Source organism: Eutrigla gurnardus (genome assembly GCF_963514095.1).
Source record: "Eutrigla gurnardus genome assembly, chromosome: 11".
Lineage (NCBI taxonomy): Eukaryota > Metazoa > Chordata > Actinopteri > Perciformes > Triglidae > Eutrigla > Eutrigla gurnardus.
Window position 1 is genome coordinate 22,795,274 of NC_139925.1, and position 19,305 is coordinate 22,814,578.

Consider the following 19,305-nt stretch of genomic DNA (forward strand, 5'->3'; position numbering starts at 1 on the left):
GCGCATCGTCCACTTCTCCACATGTTGGTTTTATAAACAGCTGGTTCACTGACCGGCTTCAGGTCCAGCAGCTCCTCCTTTCTGTTTGACCGTTGTTTTATTTACTTTTCATTTGTGGTTTTAGTTTCGTTTTTGTCAAACATTTGTAACATGATTGAAATAAATAAAAAAAAAACATTAAATTATTATCACTGTCCACACATTTATCATCACTATTCCAATTACTCTGTCTGCATGAAAGTCATTGTTAAATATGTAAATGCACCTATCGTTTGTTTTCATGAACGGCCGAGGTGTGCGGCACTTTAAATGTTGCTCTCGCAAAGAATTGTGGGTCGGCGTAATCTCCTTTCCTATGGCATAGGAAGGTCCGTTGCATCCTATGCTAAAGGAGCTCTGAAAGGAAGCATTGGAGCTCCTTTCCTATGCATTTAGAGAATTCGAACAGCTCTTATCATGGCGGCCACTTGTTTACTTCCGGGTCACTTCTTCAGTTAGGAACCTTCCTAAGCAAAAAAGACTATTCGACTGCACCCTAGGGCTTCCCGCCGAATGGGTTAAGGAAATGCGATAGGAGAACTCAAAAGGATTTAGGAAAAGACGACCGCGGTGCTCAGAGAATCCGACCGGACTTTCACTAAGCTACGTCATTTTAATGCACCTGCTGATGATTGACAGCTGATGATCAGCACCAGCGATTGACGTTGGTCTGCGCTGGAGAAACTACAATAATGGACGACAAAAAGTGCATTGTCCACTTCCATGTTGTTCGTTTTATAAACGGAAACCAGAAATACAAAGAAGTTAATACAGGTAAAAGGCAACAATTTCATCTGCCAAATTTAGGAAGGACAGCTGGCAAAAACTTGCCGACTGTGTGAATGCTTAAGTCGTATTAGTAGTCGTAGCTATAACTGACTGATTAATCTGATGCATCAACTGTTTTAAACTACTTTTAAATAATGCCGTCCCTCTCTCGCCCCTTTAACTCTCACTCTGTCCTCCTGCAAGGCCAAAAATATAACTTTAAAATAATTAACGTGTTGCCTAGATGTATTCTTATAACGTGGTTTATGACAATATCAGCCTAATTCTTTCAGCTGTAATCCCGGCGGTGTAAAATGGACTTGGGAGCAAATAAAATAAATATAAAAACATAATTCATAGTGGTCAGTAGGCTGTACGCTGACACAGATAAGTCATTCCCTCTGATGAGAATCTGTATCTCTTATATAAAACATTGTCAGGGAAAGAAAAAGGGTGTTTGATGGTCTGTGAACACTCTAGTTCTCTGAAGAGACCCCCCTTTTTTTTTGTTTATGAACTTAGTATTCAGTTTACAAATTATGTCAAACATTAACACACAATTCATAAGAGCTGTTTCACAGATACAAAACAAAAAGTCAATAAATAGAATACAATTACAAAATACATTCCTGAGACCTCAGATAAGGTAGTATAATCATAATAATAAATAAAAAACAAAATAAATACATATTTATAGCTAATACAGTATCACGATCCACCAAGCTTATTTTTTTTTTTATCCAGGCACCAAGGGAGCTGATTGGTCCCTTATCAGGAACATAACCTGCTCTGGAGCATGCTAGCTCCGCAGTGTAAGTTACCATGGTGAGGGGCAGGCGGTGGAGCAGGTCAATGTTTTTAGGTACTTGGGCACTGACATCGATCACCACCTGTCCTTTTTCCAACATGCAGATGGAGTTTACAAAAAGGCCCAGCAGCGCATGTTTCTTTTGAGGAGGCTGAAAGGTTTTAATGTAAAACAGGACATTTTTCAACAGTAGTGTATCGGTCACTCATTGAGTCAGTCCTCACTTTCAACATTGCATCCTGGTACAATTTCCTAACTGAAAAAAGCAAGAAAAAACTTTCCAGAATCATAAAACAAGCTGTGAAAATCACTGGTACACCTCAGTTACAACTCCCAGATCTCTACAGACGCGCAGTAGTGGAAAGCGCTCTTGATCACCACGGACTCCTTACATCCCCTACACGGCTCCTTTCAGCTTTTACCATCAGGCAGCTGGTTCAGAGTACCCCTGGCCAAAAAAAAGACCTACAAGAAGTCTTTTATCCCTACTGCAGTGCGTATTTTAAACGAAAAGAAATAGTTACCTGTTTTTAGGGCAATATTTATCTGCTGTTGCAGCTTTTATGTGAGCGCCACAGGAATTTTAGGATTTTTATGGTTTTTATGTGAGATCTTTTAATGTGAGTTTTTATGTTGGTGTCTGTATGTTTATGTTTAACTGAGCCCAAACTAATGAGAATTTTCTGTCCCTGTGACAGACAATAAAGTTTTTTTAATTGAATTGCTCTAACCCGGTGAGTAGTGAACCAGCGTCGTAGGACGGAAAACCCAGCCTTAACGCTTAAATTACCTCGCTAAACCCAAATCCTGCTTCGTAGTACAAGCCCCAGGCGCCTCTGATCTGTATCTTCTGTATTTTCCTATTTTTCAACAGGCATAGTTTAGATGCCATGTTGTCCTGTGAAGGACCCTTCACAATTCCAACATGGCGGCGTCCATACGGGTGTGTTGTGCCCTCCGTATTACAATCGGAGGTGAGTTATTTCTCTTCCTGTCTTTCAATGCAGTCAGAAATATATATTTCGAGCAGTTCGTAATAAGATTTGATTAAAACCGCCGTCATTGTGGCTGTTTATTGCGTACAGTTTGACTGTTGTTGGTTTAGTCTCAAGTCCAGTCTCAAGTCTGGAATTATTAGTACTGGCGATTAACAGTCCTGTTTGTGGTAAACAGAAATTATTCCCAAGTAGATTCAAAATTATGTATTTGCTCCACCAAAATGATTTAATTCTGCATAGTTGGAACATATGTAAAACTACAACACAATTATACCTGTGAACATCTTTATCCGGCTCTGTTTACCTCACCGTCTCCCCCTTATGTAGCGTGTTAATATGTAGACCGTTGTGGGAAATATCAGTGATCCTTTTTGCCGTAATTTGGTGACGTCTGAGGTTTGCAGGTGTGTAATGTTAGCGGTGTCTTTGCATGTTACTCTGTCTTGGTGTTATGCACTTATTGCCGTCTTGATACATCCTCTTCTTCCTTTCGGTGAATGTCTCTGTTTAGGTGCAGCACCACTACGAACCATAGGGGGAGCACTCCAGGTGTCCCAGTGGGCCTCAGCTGCATCTCTCCAAAGAAACCCTGCAGCTCCACTGTTCCCTGCAACAGCATGGCAGCAAACCAGGCACGGAAGCTTCTTCAACAAGTGTACGTATGTGAATAGATTATTGGCCCCGCTTTGGACCAATAACATCATATATTGTCAGTTCCAGTGCAAAGGTACAAAAGCTTTCTTTCCAATGGTTAGAGCCAGGGCTAAACTAGCTTAGCTAAATCTAATTTAGCGTAGTAGAGACAGGAAGCAGGGATAAAGCTGGACCTTCTCTGCAACATTCAAAAACCCGCCAGTCAACACCTCCAATGCTCACTGTTTAAAATGCACCGTATCACTCATTTATTCCATGCTGTGACTTCCTGGGGTCTTGTCATCACCTCTAGTAGAGACCCCCAGTGTTGATCAATATTTTTTGGGGATTGACCCTGCCATTAAAACACAATTTTTGCTGAAATAAAAATACATTTTGTAATATTTCTAAACATTATCGAACTTAGAAGTTAGAATATTTTTATTTTGTATATTTTTATTTATCAATATCATTTATATTGTTTGCATTGTGATATAAATACAAATTTCAATCTGTCACTTACCATTGATTCTGTATCTTGGCTTGAATATTTAAATATTAAATAACCCAGCAGAGTTTTGGTTGCATTTGTTCGCTTTTATTGTCGAGATACACTCGATATTTCACTGTTGTGCAGCATTTTCAGATGGGTGTTAATCTGAGGATGTACTAAATGGAACCTGCTGGACTGCATATCCACTTTAGGTGCCATGTTTATTGGATATTAATGACCCGAGGTGATCCTGTTTGTCACCTGTTGGACGTCTACAGCCTCAGAACAGCTGGCTTCAGTGGGAAGCATGAATTCTGCTGCCCACGAAATGATTACATTCATAGGCTACTTAAAGAAAGAGAGTCATATTGAGTCCATAAAACTCACTTTTTGGAAATGTAACAAACTGTAAAAAACAGTATAAAGGTTGCTGCTCAAGCAGCATTGATCTGATTTGATTGAAGTAATTTAGGGCTGCAACTAACTGTCAATCAGGTGTTTGGTGAAATATTAAAAAAGCCAATAATGGAGATCAAGTTCACGTCTACGGTCTTGTTTTGTCCAACCACCTATCCATCAAACCACAAAACCCTCCAAATTTGAAATTGTATTAAAATCAAAAATCAAAATCAAAGTAGTTGCAGATAAAAAAAAAAAAAAAAGAGGTTAAAACTGGTTTTCACATGAATGCAGTCTGACTTCGACTGGGGTAATTTGTTGTTATTTTTTGTTTGAATTGAGAGCTGAGCACCAGAACTTTTTATCTGGTGACATTTCTGTATTTTATTTTATTGCTGTTGTCCTCTTGGTCAGATGTGATATGTGATTCCTGTTTTTTTTTTTTTCTTATACAGATAAAATCAAGAAAAGATTAAATTTGACAGATCTTTCAAGCTTTTATTTTTTTCATTCTTCTGTGTGTGTTTTGACAGTGACGGCGGAGGAGTTGTGGAAAGGTGTGTTGGCCGAGTCGGGTGCTGGAGCCAGGAAGGGCCGAGGGAAGAGAACCAAACGCAAGCTGAAGAGAGACCTGAACCGAGGACAGAACATCGGAGAAGGTGAGACATCGTCTGTATGTTTGTCTCTGTGTTCCAAAAGGAATAAAAGAAAAAGGAAACCAAGATTTCTGGAGTTTTCCCGCATCATCACGTGAGTTCAGGCACAAGCAAATCTGGCAAGAAAATGCACGCATAATCTGCAATTAACAATATAAGTTATGTATTATTTATTATATAAAGGATGTCATTCTGATCAGTATGCAACCCAGGCTTTTCTCTCCCTTTCTCTCTCTCTCTTCCCCTCTTTCACTTTCACCCTGCTGTTCTCCCGTTTCAATTTATTAAAGTTTCAATTCACCTCCCTCATAATTGAATTTCAAATCCATCCACTACATCCTGATATCACTGCTGTTTTAATATTTCATATTTAGCTGTGTATAAACGGAGACAGACTAGCAGACAGAGATCAGCTCCACACAAAACAGCAGAGGAGCTGAATTGCTTGTTGACTCGTGTGTAGAAATGCACTTCTGGTGTGAACAACCAGTGTGACGACTGCGCTTTCACTTCCAGTGTGAACCCAGCATCAGTTTCCTATCCTTACATAGTGTCTTTTTAAAAAAAAAACATAGGTTTACTTTAGCTTTTACTTTAGCTTGTGCAACAAAAGCTCAAATAATAACGTGGACTTGGTTTCACCCAACCATCCACCCTGACCTCCTCCCTACTCTCATTTGTACTACATCAGCTGCCCTGGGCATCTAATAATGACGTGGATGTGTGGACATTAGTTGAAAGTCTGTGTTAAGGTTTAAGGGTGTGTCAGACGCCACCCGAGTGTTGGTGTTTGCAGGGTTGGGAGTGAGATCGGGTTGTACAATCTTTCTCATTGTGCCAATAAATTTGATTGATTTACTTCACTGCTCTACTAGGGAGAGGAATAAGCCATCATTCACTCTGCCTCTCCTCTTTTTACTGTTCTCACTTTTCTTAAGAGGAATCAGTCTTCATTCAGTTTCACAGAGACTCTCCTCTCCTTTGGTTTCACTGGAACTAAATGTTTACCGCTCTTTTACGATCTGTCTGTCATGGTGGAAACATCTTTTAAAAAAGTGAATGAAGCGTCTTTGTAAGAGCTCCTCAAACCAAATACACAGCTCAGTTTTTTTTTTTATCTGCGTGTCTTTCCCCGACAGGTCGCGGTGGGTTCCTGTGGCCTGGCCTGAACGCTCCGGTGCTGAAGGACGGGACTCTGCAGAGCATGAGTCGACGAGGCGAGAGCGAGCAGCAGGAAGTGCAAGCTGAACTAGGTACACAGCTTCTGGGCATGCACACGTACAAAATGAACATAAAGGAGGAGTCGCATGGTCCATACTTGCTGTTACAGAATCACTGCATTTAACAACTGTGATCACATTATATCCATTTTTACCGATAAGACGAGACGAAGCTGCTGTTTTTTAGTTTCTAGTAATGATAGATGGTTGAAAGACTGACAGGGCAATGGAAAAGTTACTTCCAACAACTTTGTTGAAATTATTTTACAGGAAAGTCTTTTCAAGGCAGTTACAGGGTGAGAAATGAGGTGTCACAGTGATGCGCACAATCAGTGTCGTGTTGTGCATCAATTGCACGCCACGGCACTATTGCATACATAGTCAATGCAATGACGCGAAAAGGGCGCCATTTGCTCTGGGAGGTGAAATTCTCCTAATTCGTGTGACTCTTCTCAAATTCTATCAGTGTAGATTTTGTAGGAAATAAGTTCTGCAAAGCATATCCTCCATCATAATCTAAAATAAAAAGAATACTATAACGTGAGTTACCTCTGCCACTGCATTTCCTGTCCACTGCAGCTGGTTGCTAGGTGATGGGAGTGGCAAAGGGTTGGGGCGGGAACAGCAGGTGAAGCAAACAGGAAATCCCGAGCAGACTAATTACGGTCACAGCTTGGTTCGGCCTTTATCGAACGCGTCCTCCGAAGGATGCGACTGCTGAACTGGGCCACAATGATTGACTTGGAGACGAGGGAACCGCAAGTGCAAAAACGCCGACTAATTTCCTGGTTTTCGGACTTACCCCTGCCCCATTCTCTCAACTATGTTGCAGTCGCCTTCTTCTCTGCCTTTGCTGGCACATTGCAGCACATCTTGGCTGATGATCAATAGAATAGAGTGAAACCATTGGCAGGAATGTTTGCATGCATGAGGCAAATAAAAGCCGACTCATAGAAAGACAAAAGGTCAAAAGCTCCACAGGGAACCTTTAATTTTGAGAAACAGAAGAACCCCCAGCAGCACCACTGGTGAGAGATACAAACTGCCAATTTGTCTCCGCTGTGATCTCACTTGTTAAAAGTAATTAGATAGCTGGTGTGACGATGACTAATAGCACCTGTGATGTTCATCTTGTGCTCCTTGAAGTCAGCGGTAGCCTCGGTGTGCTCTCGGGGCTTAAATCTGTCGGTTCTATCTCTTTGCAGTGCGTCAGAGGGATGAGTGGGAGAGGAAGAGGAAGATGAAGGTGAAGCGGGAGAGAGGATGGACGGGAAACTCCTGGGGGGGCATCAGCCTGGGCTCTCCTGACCCTGGACCCAACGGAGGTAAGCTAACACGGAAACAATGGGAGTTTGTCAGAGAGGACGGGTCCTACAGAGAGACTCCTTCCTAGCATTCAGAGAGACACTGGAACGGTCGGACTACAGAAGAAATGGAGGGTGTTTTAAACTTTATTTAGAATTATTCAGTAATACATCTTTTTCAATGCTCAAAAAAAATAAACATTTTGAAAACATGTAGGCCTATTAGAAATACGTAACAAATACTCTCCTGCCACCACACTCCCTCTTTGTAAAACAGCAGTTTGACCTCGCCGATTGTAAAACACACTTCATTCAAACTGGACAGAAACAAAATAAAACTTGTCAAAGGCATCTTTGCTAGTCTTTCCACTTCCAAGGATCGCTGACTCTGGTTTGGTCCAAATAAACGATGAGTAGAAATAAAAGAAAGTCCAAACACTCCTTGTAGGCCTTTTAGACCAGGCCTGCATTGGCAATTTCTCGCCTCAAATGTATTCAGAAACCGATTTTTGTGGACTGCTGAGGTGAAATAACTATTATATTCCCCTTGATTCCAAATCGTGAGACAAGAAATGCATTGTGTGCAAGTGGTTTTGAGTGTTTTACTAGCACAAAGGATACACTCGTGTGTCCTTGAGAATAGACCAGTACTTTGAGCATCCTTGATATTCATCCTGGGAAGAGAAGAGATGGATGAAGCAGCAGAGGAGTAGTGAGATGATGGGCTGAGGGTGAGAGAGGAGACGGACTGACAGGCCGGTATGGTGGCCCATTAGGACTGATGGAGATGAGAATATGAAAATATGAACAAGTGGGACTATTTCCTAATTTAGAAAGACTTATCTCTCTGCTTTTCTCTGTCACACTTCCTGTCTTTCTCCCTCAAAACTCTTTCTCATGCTTCCTTGTCATTCTGTCTCTTTGTTTCATTCCTCTTCCTCGACTCTCAGCGCTCTCCCTCCTCGTCGTCCCTCGTTTCCTCGTCTTCCTCTCCTCCATCTCCTCCTCCCACACACACTCGTCTATTTGTCTCTGTTCATGGATAATAAACCTAAATGACCATGCTTGCACCGCGCGTTACATTTTTCTTGTCTTTTTTTGATGTGCATAACATTAAATTAAAATATTAAATATTCAGGAATGTAGTGGCACCGCTCGTTAATGTCACACTTGGCCCATCCAGCCAATCAGATCAAGCAGGAGCTTTACTACTTTTTTTCCTGTTTCGATGCCGGAGATTTTACTCATGAGGAACTATGTTTTTTCAGCATGTATATTGTTATAGTCCTTTTTCCCTCCTCCTCATCCAAAAGCAGAGCAAAGTCGGGAGCTCCACGCCTGCTTGAAACCACATTTAATCACACACTGTTGTAGAAAAGTTTCAGGCACCTGTTATATTGGCGTTTTCCATCTTTCCTCAAATTATGAAATTCTAACAGGGAGAAAAAGAGAATAATGGTCAGATGTAACACATTGCACCTTTTTTAAAACTTTTATAATAATGATAATTATGATGATAATAGCTATTTACATAGCACCTTCAAAAACGCAGCTTACAAAATGCTTTGACAAACAAATCAAAGCAAAAGCGAGATACAAGACGATATAACAACAAGACAAAACTAAGATGAAATATCAACAATGATAAAACGGTACAATAGATGAAACAATAAACACAAACTAAAAGAAAATGCTAGAAGATCAAAAGTAAATCAAATAAATCAACGAAAACGGCAGCCGATGATAAATGTTCAGGATCAAGATCAAGTGTACGTGGGTGAACTTTAATAACAATCATTGATTTTTTGTGAGAAACAAAAAGCAGCACCTGTTAGTTAGTGAGAAAGACTTTGACTCATGATAGCAGTCTATATTAATATATTACTGAAAAGGTAACACTGGACACTCAACTGCATCAGAGTGTTGAGTTGAAGTAATGTTGTACGGTAAAGTCTCCAGGCGAAGCAACTCTCCGTTGATTCCATGTGATTCCCTTCCTGTTCCCGGCCTCATTACTAGTTTAAGAGCAGCCCATTTACCTCAAACTGCTGCTGACAGTCGGGGACGGCGCTCTGTAGTCGCAAAGCACCGGTCCCTGCTTCTTGCTCCCTTGTCTTGAATTTCATCTCGTAATTCTTCTTTGTGTCCTCCTCCTCCTATCTGCTTGATGTTTCCTCTCTCACTCTTGCCAGTGTGCTAAAAAGCTCTCACACCTTCATATTCTCTCTCTACATGTAATGCGTGTGCGTGTGTGTGTGCGTGTGCGTGTGCGTGTGTGTGTGCGTGTGTGTGTGCGTGTGTGTGTGCGTGTGCGTGTGTGTGTGTGCGTGTGTGTGTGTGTGTGTGTGTGTGTGTGTGTGTGTGTGTGTGTGTGTGTGTGTGTGTGTGTGCGTGTGTGTTCTCCTTAGAGTCAGCACTCCTTTGTTTGTTGTTAATTGGTTAGGAGTGAACAGGCTGCTGTTGGGAGACTAAAATCCTTCAGAGGTCACTGACAATGAAATATGTCAACTCGTTGCAGCGCTGCAGGGGCTTCTGGGTATTTGTTACGCTAGCAGGGGCCTGGTTTAATCTGTTTATATTGAGAGTGTGTGCGTGTGTGTGTGTGTAGAAGCTTTTGTTATCTAAACTTAGTTTTCCCCCGTCTCTCTCCACAGAAACATACGAGGACTTTGACTCGCGTGTCATTGAGGTGAGTGTCTTTTATAATGATTCAAGTTCTCGGTCCATATGGGAAATTAAATGGCTGTCACTGCTGATAATTTAGATGATTTTTACTTAAACTGCACCACTCTATATTTTGTATATTGACAATCGATAAACGTTGCTTGTAAAGCATTTTAGCAGCTAAAGGAGCCGGTAGAGACCAAACCAGAGCTAAAAGGAGAGTGAAACTGAGTCACGATGTAGCCTGAATACATTTCAGTGCAAGGTACTATATATCCGTACAGAAACTGTCCAGCAGATCACAACGACTTATATCTGAAGAACTGCAAAGACAACTGATAACAATTTGTTGATCCCCAGTTGATTACTGACATTAAGACAATTATGTATTAAGTTTACACCTAAATGTGTATTTTGGATGTTTTAATGACACGTTAAGGAAGATGAATAGACCAAAATCTCTAACTTGACCCGAGCATGAAAAACAATGTTTTGGGCCTGTTTCTCCCTATAAAATACTTTGACTTGATTTTGACAGAAAACAATTTTTAAACCTCAAATAGATAAATTGTCGGCCACTTTGACTGAGCTTTTCTGGCAGCAGAAACAAGAACACAGTATTGACATATCGTGACCGGCAGCTATACAATGAGCTAGATCCCGGGGGGTGAAGGAGATGGATGATCGCTTCTTGTCAGATAACCGTTTGCAGTCATTGCTCTAACTAAATGAGACTGAACAGATTAATGATGCAGACAGCCCCAGAGGAGGAAACTGATTTCAGGAAACTCAAACTGGTGGAAATTCCAGTGTGGTGTGTACTGATGGATGGTTTTGGAGGCATGTTTGCTGAGCAAGCTTATCTGCAGTTGCATCCTGTATACCCTCTAAAATGATCAAAGCAAATAATGGCACTTGTTGAAAACATTGTTGTATAAAAATTGGTTTTAAAGATGCCAAGAGAAAGTAAAGATTAAGTTAAGTAAGCTTGCAGCTTGTGGGGAGATCAGGTGACTGGTGTAATATGGCAGTAAACTGGGCATGCATAAAGCTTTTTCAATAAAAATACACATGTATCTTTGTCCTTAAACCAGGCAGTAACCGCTGCAAAGTGATGCCAAGTCACGATAGGATCTTATTGTTATTTTAAACATTTTGAGTATTGCCATAACATATATTGCAATGTATTACCGATTTTAACTGCAAATGATAGTTCATCAACATCTCTTTTAGCTAATAAGCCAAAGTTTTCAGTCAGCTCCTGTCAATCCACCATTGTTTTTACCAACTTGCTGTCAATCCTGCTTTCATTGGCCACGCAAAATATCGCAATACTATACTGTATTGAGTTTTTTCGCCCAGCCCTATTTTCCGAATGGTTGAACCAGCAACCATCAAACACACTCAGACCCTCACGCTGCTGTCCCTCACCGATACAGATTAAACACTGAGCTGCTGTCTGATAAGATCATATGTATGGACAGGCCCACTTAATTTACATTCTCTCTCTGGCATGCTGTATTTTACCTTAATTCAATTAGCACTAATGGACTGTCTGCACTAAACTAATGGGGGAATGCCACAAGGTCACGCACACATTAACTTGCACAGGAACACTCTCACAAAATGTAGTCAAATGCACATTCTGTACACTCAGTTTCTCACACACACATTTGTAGGAAATAAATTCATAAGAGGTCCACAGAAGAGACCGTGGGCGCCCTGTGTGACGTCTCCCACGTTCCGCAACACCGGGGTGCTATCTAAACACAGCCGTGTGTGTGTGTGTGTGTGTGTGTGTGTGTGTGTGTGTGTGTGTGTGTGTGTGTGTGTGTGTGTGTGTGTGTGTGTGTGTGTGTGTGTGTGTGTGTGTGTGTGTGTGTGTGTGTGTGTGTGTGTGTGTGTGTGTGTGTGTGTGTGTCACATTGATAGTCTTCCCCAGCCCTCCTGCCTGCATAAATAAAATGGGTGCCACAGACATTAGGCTTCCCCCTTGGAACTAACTGAAGCTTTTATGGTGCCATCTCCCTCTATAAATATACGATGTGTGTGTGTGTGTGTGCGCGCGTTCCACTATAAATTCAGGCCTAATGAAATGAAAAAGGCTTACTGGAATAAAAGGATTTTCTCCCAAGGACGATGACGCCGGCATGCCATTAGTGAACACATCCAGCAGGAGGAAGGGGGAGGGAGGCTGGGCGCAAGTAAGAGAGAGGTGGAGTTGCGAGGGTGAGACAGGAAGTGTGGAGCTGAGAGAGGAAAGTGAAAAGAAAGAACTAGAAGCAAGACTGATACAAGGCAGCGTTGTAGTCCACCTGCCAAAGTGTCAAATAATGCAGCTTGGTCAGTGCTCCTTGGCGTCTGACACCGACGCTCATTTACCGTGTGAGTATTTTTATGTGATGCACTCAACTGCTGGAAGGAGGCAACATATAACACCAGTGCTCAGTGGCTAGTGGATCTGAGAGCAGACCACAGCAACCTAACTCACACAGCAACCAGCAACCAATAAACTAACTGCACTCCATGAATGCCTGGCAGCACAAATGAACCAGCTGCTGATGGATGGGATCCACCTAGAAGGATTAGCCCAAGGCCAGACAGTCTTGATCACGAAGGACCCCCACCTGCCTCTGGTTCAATAGCGGAGGGTGATTTAAGTGAACCAGGAAGCAGTCTGAGTGGAGTACTGAGCGATAATAAGCCAAACGGCCTATTGATTATACACCATGTCAATGTTACGTACCCATGCTTGTGCTCATGCATGGGCAACTGTCCCGTGCCCAAGCACACCTCTCCAACTTTGCCAGGGCCAAGAAAGTGTACCAGGCTTGAGCATGGCATGTAGCCCTCACACTAGTCAAACAAACCAGACTGTGGGGCTCAATCATGCTTGGGTACGGTACAGATTGCCAGGGTGAGTGTGCCCTAAATCCCTTCATCAGGAACTCAATGGGCCTGTGGAAGACATCTCTTGAGGCCAACTCAAAGCTAACAGCACAAGTTACCATCAAGTGTGGCATATACCAAGGAGATGCTCTGTCCCCGCTGCTGTTCTGCAGAGGCCTGATCCTCCTCAGCCAGATCATCACTAAGAGTGGCTACATTCCTTTTCAGAAGTGGAGTAACCATCAGCCACCTCCTCTGAATGGTATAAAGCTGTATTCTAGGGAGGTGACATCTACTCACTGATCCGCATCACCAGGATCTATAGCATCAATATACAGTAGGTTAGGTAATTCCGGTCGGATTTTATCCAAGAGAGGCAAGATAATCACCACAGCTACAAATACTTCTGAGTCCTGCAAGCAAATGGAAACCATGAAGAGGCCGCAAGAAAGTCAGCCACAGCCAAATACCTACACAGAGTAAGGCAAGTCCTGAAAAGCTGAATGGAAAGTACATGGTTAGAGCCATCAGCATGTCAATCAGTCCTCTTTACACACAGATACAATTTAAAGCCCCTAACATTTTGCCACAATAAATCCTCCATCTCACGGATCATAGATCAGACAGTATGACACAAACAGACGAGTTGGAGCAACAGTCAATTTTTCAGACCATCAGGGTAAAAGTGAGAAATATTCCCAAATCTATCGTATTGTTATTCATTCCCATGTTGATCAGAGTGATCTCAGTCAGCGTCTCTACCTCTCCTCTTTGACCGTGTACACACATGCAGGAGTGAAAGTGAGTTACTATGGTTACTTGCACACTATCTTTCTCTGTCGCTCAGAAACTTTCTGGAAATAAACCATTCTTGATGCAGACTTGGTTTTCATAGCACCCTCAGGCTAACTGATCAAGGCTACTACAGGTAGATATTTTTTGGCTTGGTGGTGTAGAATAGTAGTTATAGTTGAATAGCCCTGGTGTAGAAACATCTGTGCTGAGTCAGTGCTGGGAGTCCGAAGGTGAAAATGGAAGACCCCTCATGGTTGAGAATGACCAAGCTAAGACCCCATGAGACTTCAGATCCAGACTGATAGACTGGTGATGGCTAACCAACATCGTGGTGGTGGACCAACAACAGAGGACAGCTGTTGTGATAGAGCAATTCCAAGCAACAGCAACATCAGGAACACAAAAATCGTGAAAAATACCAAGGGATGGAAGGAGCTAGAAAAGTTGCGAGTAAAGGCATCAGTGGTACCTGCTGTTATCAGAGCACTCCGGGCTGTAACCCCCAAACTGGGACAGTGGCTCCAGGAGATTCCAGGATCAACAGTCTCGGTGCAGAAGAGTGCAGTCCTAGGAACAGCTAAGATACTGAAGAACCCTCAGGTTCCAGGCGTCTGGTAGAAAACCCTGTAAATCCAGCTTTGCCTTGGTCAGAAATATTTCCATATTTAGCTTTCATCTTTAGGCTTAGAACGAGGAGTGCGAGGACATGCAAGTGCAGAATACAGAGAAACATCAGGTTTAAAACTAACACCATCACATAAAATTTAATCCAACACAATTATGTTACAAAGTACAGCCTGCAACAACGTACATCAAGTTAAATGTGCACGTCCCTGACACCTTCCAGTCGGCAAGAATTACAGTTGGACCTTCGAGAGATGAAAGAGAGAGAGAGAGAGAGAGAGAGGGGTGGCCGAGAGAGAAAAGCATGAGAAGTGATGTTCATGGCCTCTCTCCAGGTACAGCAGCCGCTTGGATGGGACTCAGTGATTTCATTAACGAGATGGAGCATCGTTGCCGTCCCAACAGAGATTTTGTCTTTTTCTTTCCGTCCGTCTCGCTGTGAAGTCAACAACCTTGAAAGTTTTGCCGAAAGCAAACAGACAGCTGACTGGTGAGAGCAACTTTCAATTGGATTAACAGCCAAGCGGAGCTCCCCAAAGGAACGTACAAAGTAATATCTAAAATGAAGTTCACATATTAGTTCAGTGCGATTAATTTGTTAAAAGCAATACCTTTTATACAAGTTGGGAACAGATCACAATCCATATGTCATTTAATCCTGCAGCAGTTCATGAAGACTTTTTGTTGTATTCAGCTTTTTAAGTAAGTTAAACTGTTTAACCCAACGGACCAGTTACTGCGTTCTTCCCTGTCGCTGATTACAAAAAATAATTATGGAAGAAGGTCTATTTATAGGAGATAAGCATGTTATAATGTTTTGAAAACATGGCTTCAATTGTCCTTAATAAGATGCATTTTAACAGGCATACAAGTTTAACATTTTTAAATATACAGGCAAGTGCTCAAAAGATGCTGAATGCATTAAAACACACTGGGGAATGGGGAATCGTATTCAAACTTCATATTTTGCAGTCACACATAAATTACATAACTATATATTTTTTGTCAGTGTTTAGTTACTTGTTTGCAACAGTGATAAACATCCAGAGTCACAGAATCCAACTGTGAGCATTTCCAGTCCAAGCGAGCTGATGTGCTTAGTACTTCAACCACCAGCTGGGACAAACAGCAACATGTTAGTATCATTGTAATCCCCTGAGCCAGAAGACTCTCATGATATGTCTGAATATGTTTCAGCCTTGTGGGCCTTTGCATTCTCCATTTATCTGTCTCAGCATGGAGCTCTTTCATCATATATAAACACTGAGCACTATTCATTGTGATTATGGCTATTTAAATGTAAGTAAGGCAAGTCCTTTACAATCCTAGTTGTAGTAAAGAGTAGTATTCTGTTGCATCATAGATTTTGGTCATGATGGTGACATTGCCCTCGACATTTTGATCTTAATCTTGGCAAGGCTAAGAATCTTGTTTTTGTTTTTGTTTTTTTTGCTTCATTGCATCTCCATTTACTCTGGAATGGTAATAGAAATAAGTTGACGTATAATGGATTCATATTCCTTTGGGTATTTACCTTGAAGAAATATGCATATAAGCATTACGGTTAAGGAGCTATTCCTGATTGATTTTGGGTATATTACTTTTAGGCATTTCTACTGAGGGATAGGGCTTAAGAAGTTCACAGGTTAATGTTGCTTTTTCCTGCCGCAACATCAAAGGTTGCCACTCACCAGAGATTATAATGTATGGCATGGCAGCTCCATCAACATCGGCGTCGATGAGAGGCCAACTTTAAAACGCTGTTTGTCCGTTACTAAGTGCAAACCATTTACAATTACCATTTATAATTTAATACTGTAAATGTTTGATTAAAAGCCAAGTCAGTATTACTCGCAGGGTGTAGGTTCACGTTCTGACAAATAAACACAGCTCTGACAATAACATTGTCAATTGTCAACATTGTCAACATTCAATTTTACAGAAACCAGGAACGCCAAAGTATATTCCCTCCAGATCTTCCAGTTTAGTAAATGTGAGAGATGAATAAAAGGTGAGACCTACCAGAGAAAAAGCTGTGGGAACCCCTCGTGGGAATGCAGTCACTTGATTGGCTGAAAACGAGGGAGGCATCTGATGGCTACAGAGAGTTCCTTGTTGGAAAAAAATGCATTTCGTCTCCAGCCACGTTAGGAGAGTCTCAAAAGTCCACACACAAATGCAAACAAGTTCACAAATGAAAAGTGTCTTGTGAATTCAAGTTTAACAGTTTGTATATAAATGTAACAACATCCAATTACATTTTTAATAAAAAAATTGCTAAAATTGTTTTTAATTAATATATTAATCGATTTATATTACATTTATTTAAAACAAGACACTTTTGTGTGTGGATCACAAATGTGTTTGTGAAATTTTTGTTTATGGATTTATTTTACTTTTTTACACACCGATATACATTTGTGTGTGTGTATTGAAATGTATTTGTGAGAAGAGTAATTTATATATAAATCACAAAATACATTTGTGAATCCTTCTCTGTGCATTCATTATTAATGAGACTGAACTGCACCCATACATATACAACAACACGTCATAGGGTGCCTTAAACCAAATGCACTCAAATGAAATTAAGCAAAATGAACAAAATGTTAGTAAAATACTATATATAGGCGCCCCCTCGATGCTCTTAACTGAGTGTCCCGTGGGGTCCGAAGCATTTACTTTGAAAAAATTAGAGTGTTCAAAGCAGGCCCGGTCGCCAGCAGCTAGGAATAATGGAATAGGACTCCGGTTCTATTTTGTGGGTTTTCTCTCTGAACTGGGGCCATGATTAAGAGGGACGGCCGGGGGCATTCGTATTGTGCCGCTAGAGGTGAAATTCTTGGACCGGCGCAAGACGGACGAAAGCGAAAGCATTTGCCAAGAATGTTTTCATTAATCAAGAACGAAAGTCGGAGGTTCGAAGACGATCAGATACCGTCGTAGTTCCGACCATAAACGATGCCAACTAGCGATCCGGCGGCGTTATTCTTTTTTAAATCAACCTTCCGCGCATCCCCTCAAATTATTTGGTGCCCCCCAGGGGAGGCGCGCCTCACAGTTTGGGAACCTCTGATTTAAGGTATATCATTTGAGGCGTCTTTACTGAGTGATGGGGCGAGGGGTTATGTGGATAAGAAAACACATTTTTCTATAAACCACAAAAATATCAGTGTGGGTCATGACAAAGTAGGCTAAAAGACATCAAGTGCCAATCAAGTGTCAGATATTAATATGCAATAATTCTAGGAGGAGATGTCCTGTGCAACACTAGATCCAAGTGGAAGAAATTATGTGTAGTTGTGCAGCAGCAAGTCAGAGAATTGTTTTGCGTCGGCGGAGGTTAACGCTCTCTCTGAGCCTTCTGGTTCCATGTGGCGGAAACTCCTCCCCTGCACCGCAGCGTATAAGACGGATCTAGACAGGGAGGCGCATGGCGACAGATTGAGAAAATAAGAGATGAAACACAAGTGAGAGCAAGCTAGAAGCGTCCTCCCACCGCCATGCTGTCGCCCGTCCGGTGGAGTAAAAAAAAACTTCGCCCATCTGCTCTGCTGCTGCTGCTGCGCCAGGAACTGCTGCATCTTCACCTAAAATGACAAATTGGAAGCCAAAAGCTCGACATCACTGGAGGCATTTACACACACCTCTGATAGAAACTGGCTGTGAGTAGCTACAAGCTGCATTGAAACATGAGAATTAATCACTTTTGATTGACAAAAACGGCGTTTGAAATCCCATCTGGTCAGTGATCTTTGCTAAAGCAGAGGGTTTGCTCGACAGTACGAGAAGATATGTTGCTCCCTTCATTTACAGGCCTGCAGCACATAATTGAACACAGAAAAGTGTGTGTGTGTGTGCCTGAGTGTGTGTGTGTGTGTGCGTGCCTGCGTGTGTGTGTGCGTGCAAAATAAGTAATTCAACGCCCAGAATTTTGGCCTCTTCCCTTACACTTAAAAAAAAAAGGCCTCTAGAACATGTGCAGGATGTGAGCTAACCAATATCATTACAATCATGGCACAGCACAAACCTGTTCTCTCTGTTCTGTAGACTTGAAATATAACCATCAGCATATTAAGACATCTGGTGAATTAGTGTTAATGACTGAATATCTGGCGATAACAATGTGCTTTCCTTCTCTGTGAGACGAGTGTTTAGATGATGCATTAGGTTGTCAAATGTAACTCTATTTAGCAGCTGGCTAGTTAGTTAGCTATATAGCTTGCCCATTTTTCTTGACAGTTACAGAACATAAAAAACACCACATGAACAGCTAAGCTTCACTTTTTTATCATTTATTCATATCATTACTTTCACATTTATCCAGATTTGGCTGTTTTTAAGTGACTGTTCATAATAGCCATTGGCCTTTCAGTAAGCTTATGCATATCACTGCTAGCAAGCTGACTGTTGTCGGTATGAGTCTGTCCTGGTGACAAAACACTTGGGAATCCAACGAATCATGAAAAGCACCAATTTAAATCTTGAGATGTGCTCCTTTGTTTCATGTAAATAAATTACTCAGGATGAAAAAGCACCAAGAAAGAGAACTAAAGTAAAAGACGTTGATCGACTGACCAAAACAACTTTTTGGGGGGTTTAGTTACTCTTAAAGCTATAATAATACCTAGTCATTACAGTATACATCTTTAGAGTGTGAGGACGTAGCACAACACTGTGTTGTGGTGTTTGCTGCTGCCCTGACCCCAATCCTTTGGCTGGGGCCCCTGTAGTCAAATTATAAGTCCTTTACTGAAATATGTGTTACATAACTGGTGAGGCTGACGGCAGATCTTGACTTTGAAGTTCCCTCAGCTGAAATTCAACACTGTTCTGTCACTGGCACTCTCTGGCAGGGATGAAAGTGTGGCGATGATCCATGTTTCATTGCCCAGATTGAGTCCCAGATAGGTCCCGAGGCCACATTTCAACAGACATACACTATATTGCCAAAAGTATTCACTCACCCATCCAAATAATTTACGTCAGGGGTCCAATCACTTCCATGGCCACAG

At 41.7% G+C, this 19,305-nt stretch overlaps 1 protein-coding gene across 1 annotated transcript in view; it reads left to right on the forward strand.

The window, feature by feature from the left end:
- The first annotated feature begins 2,489 nt into the window (after positions 1-2,489).
- mrps5 (mitochondrial ribosomal protein S5) overlaps positions 2,490-19,305 on the forward strand; it is a 28,202-nt gene continuing 11,386 nt past the window's right edge. Inside the window, exons 1-6 of the mRNA XM_084020977.1 lie at positions 2,490-2,589; positions 3,125-3,268; positions 4,672-4,797; positions 5,934-6,047; positions 7,220-7,339; positions 9,973-10,007. Coding sequence (XP_083877103.1) covers positions 2,541-2,589; positions 3,125-3,268; positions 4,672-4,797; positions 5,934-6,047; positions 7,220-7,339; positions 9,973-10,007 — 588 coding nt within the window. The 5' untranslated portion in view covers positions 2,490-2,540. The remainder of the gene's footprint in view (positions 2,590-3,124; positions 3,269-4,671; positions 4,798-5,933; positions 6,048-7,219; positions 7,340-9,972; positions 10,008-19,305) is intronic.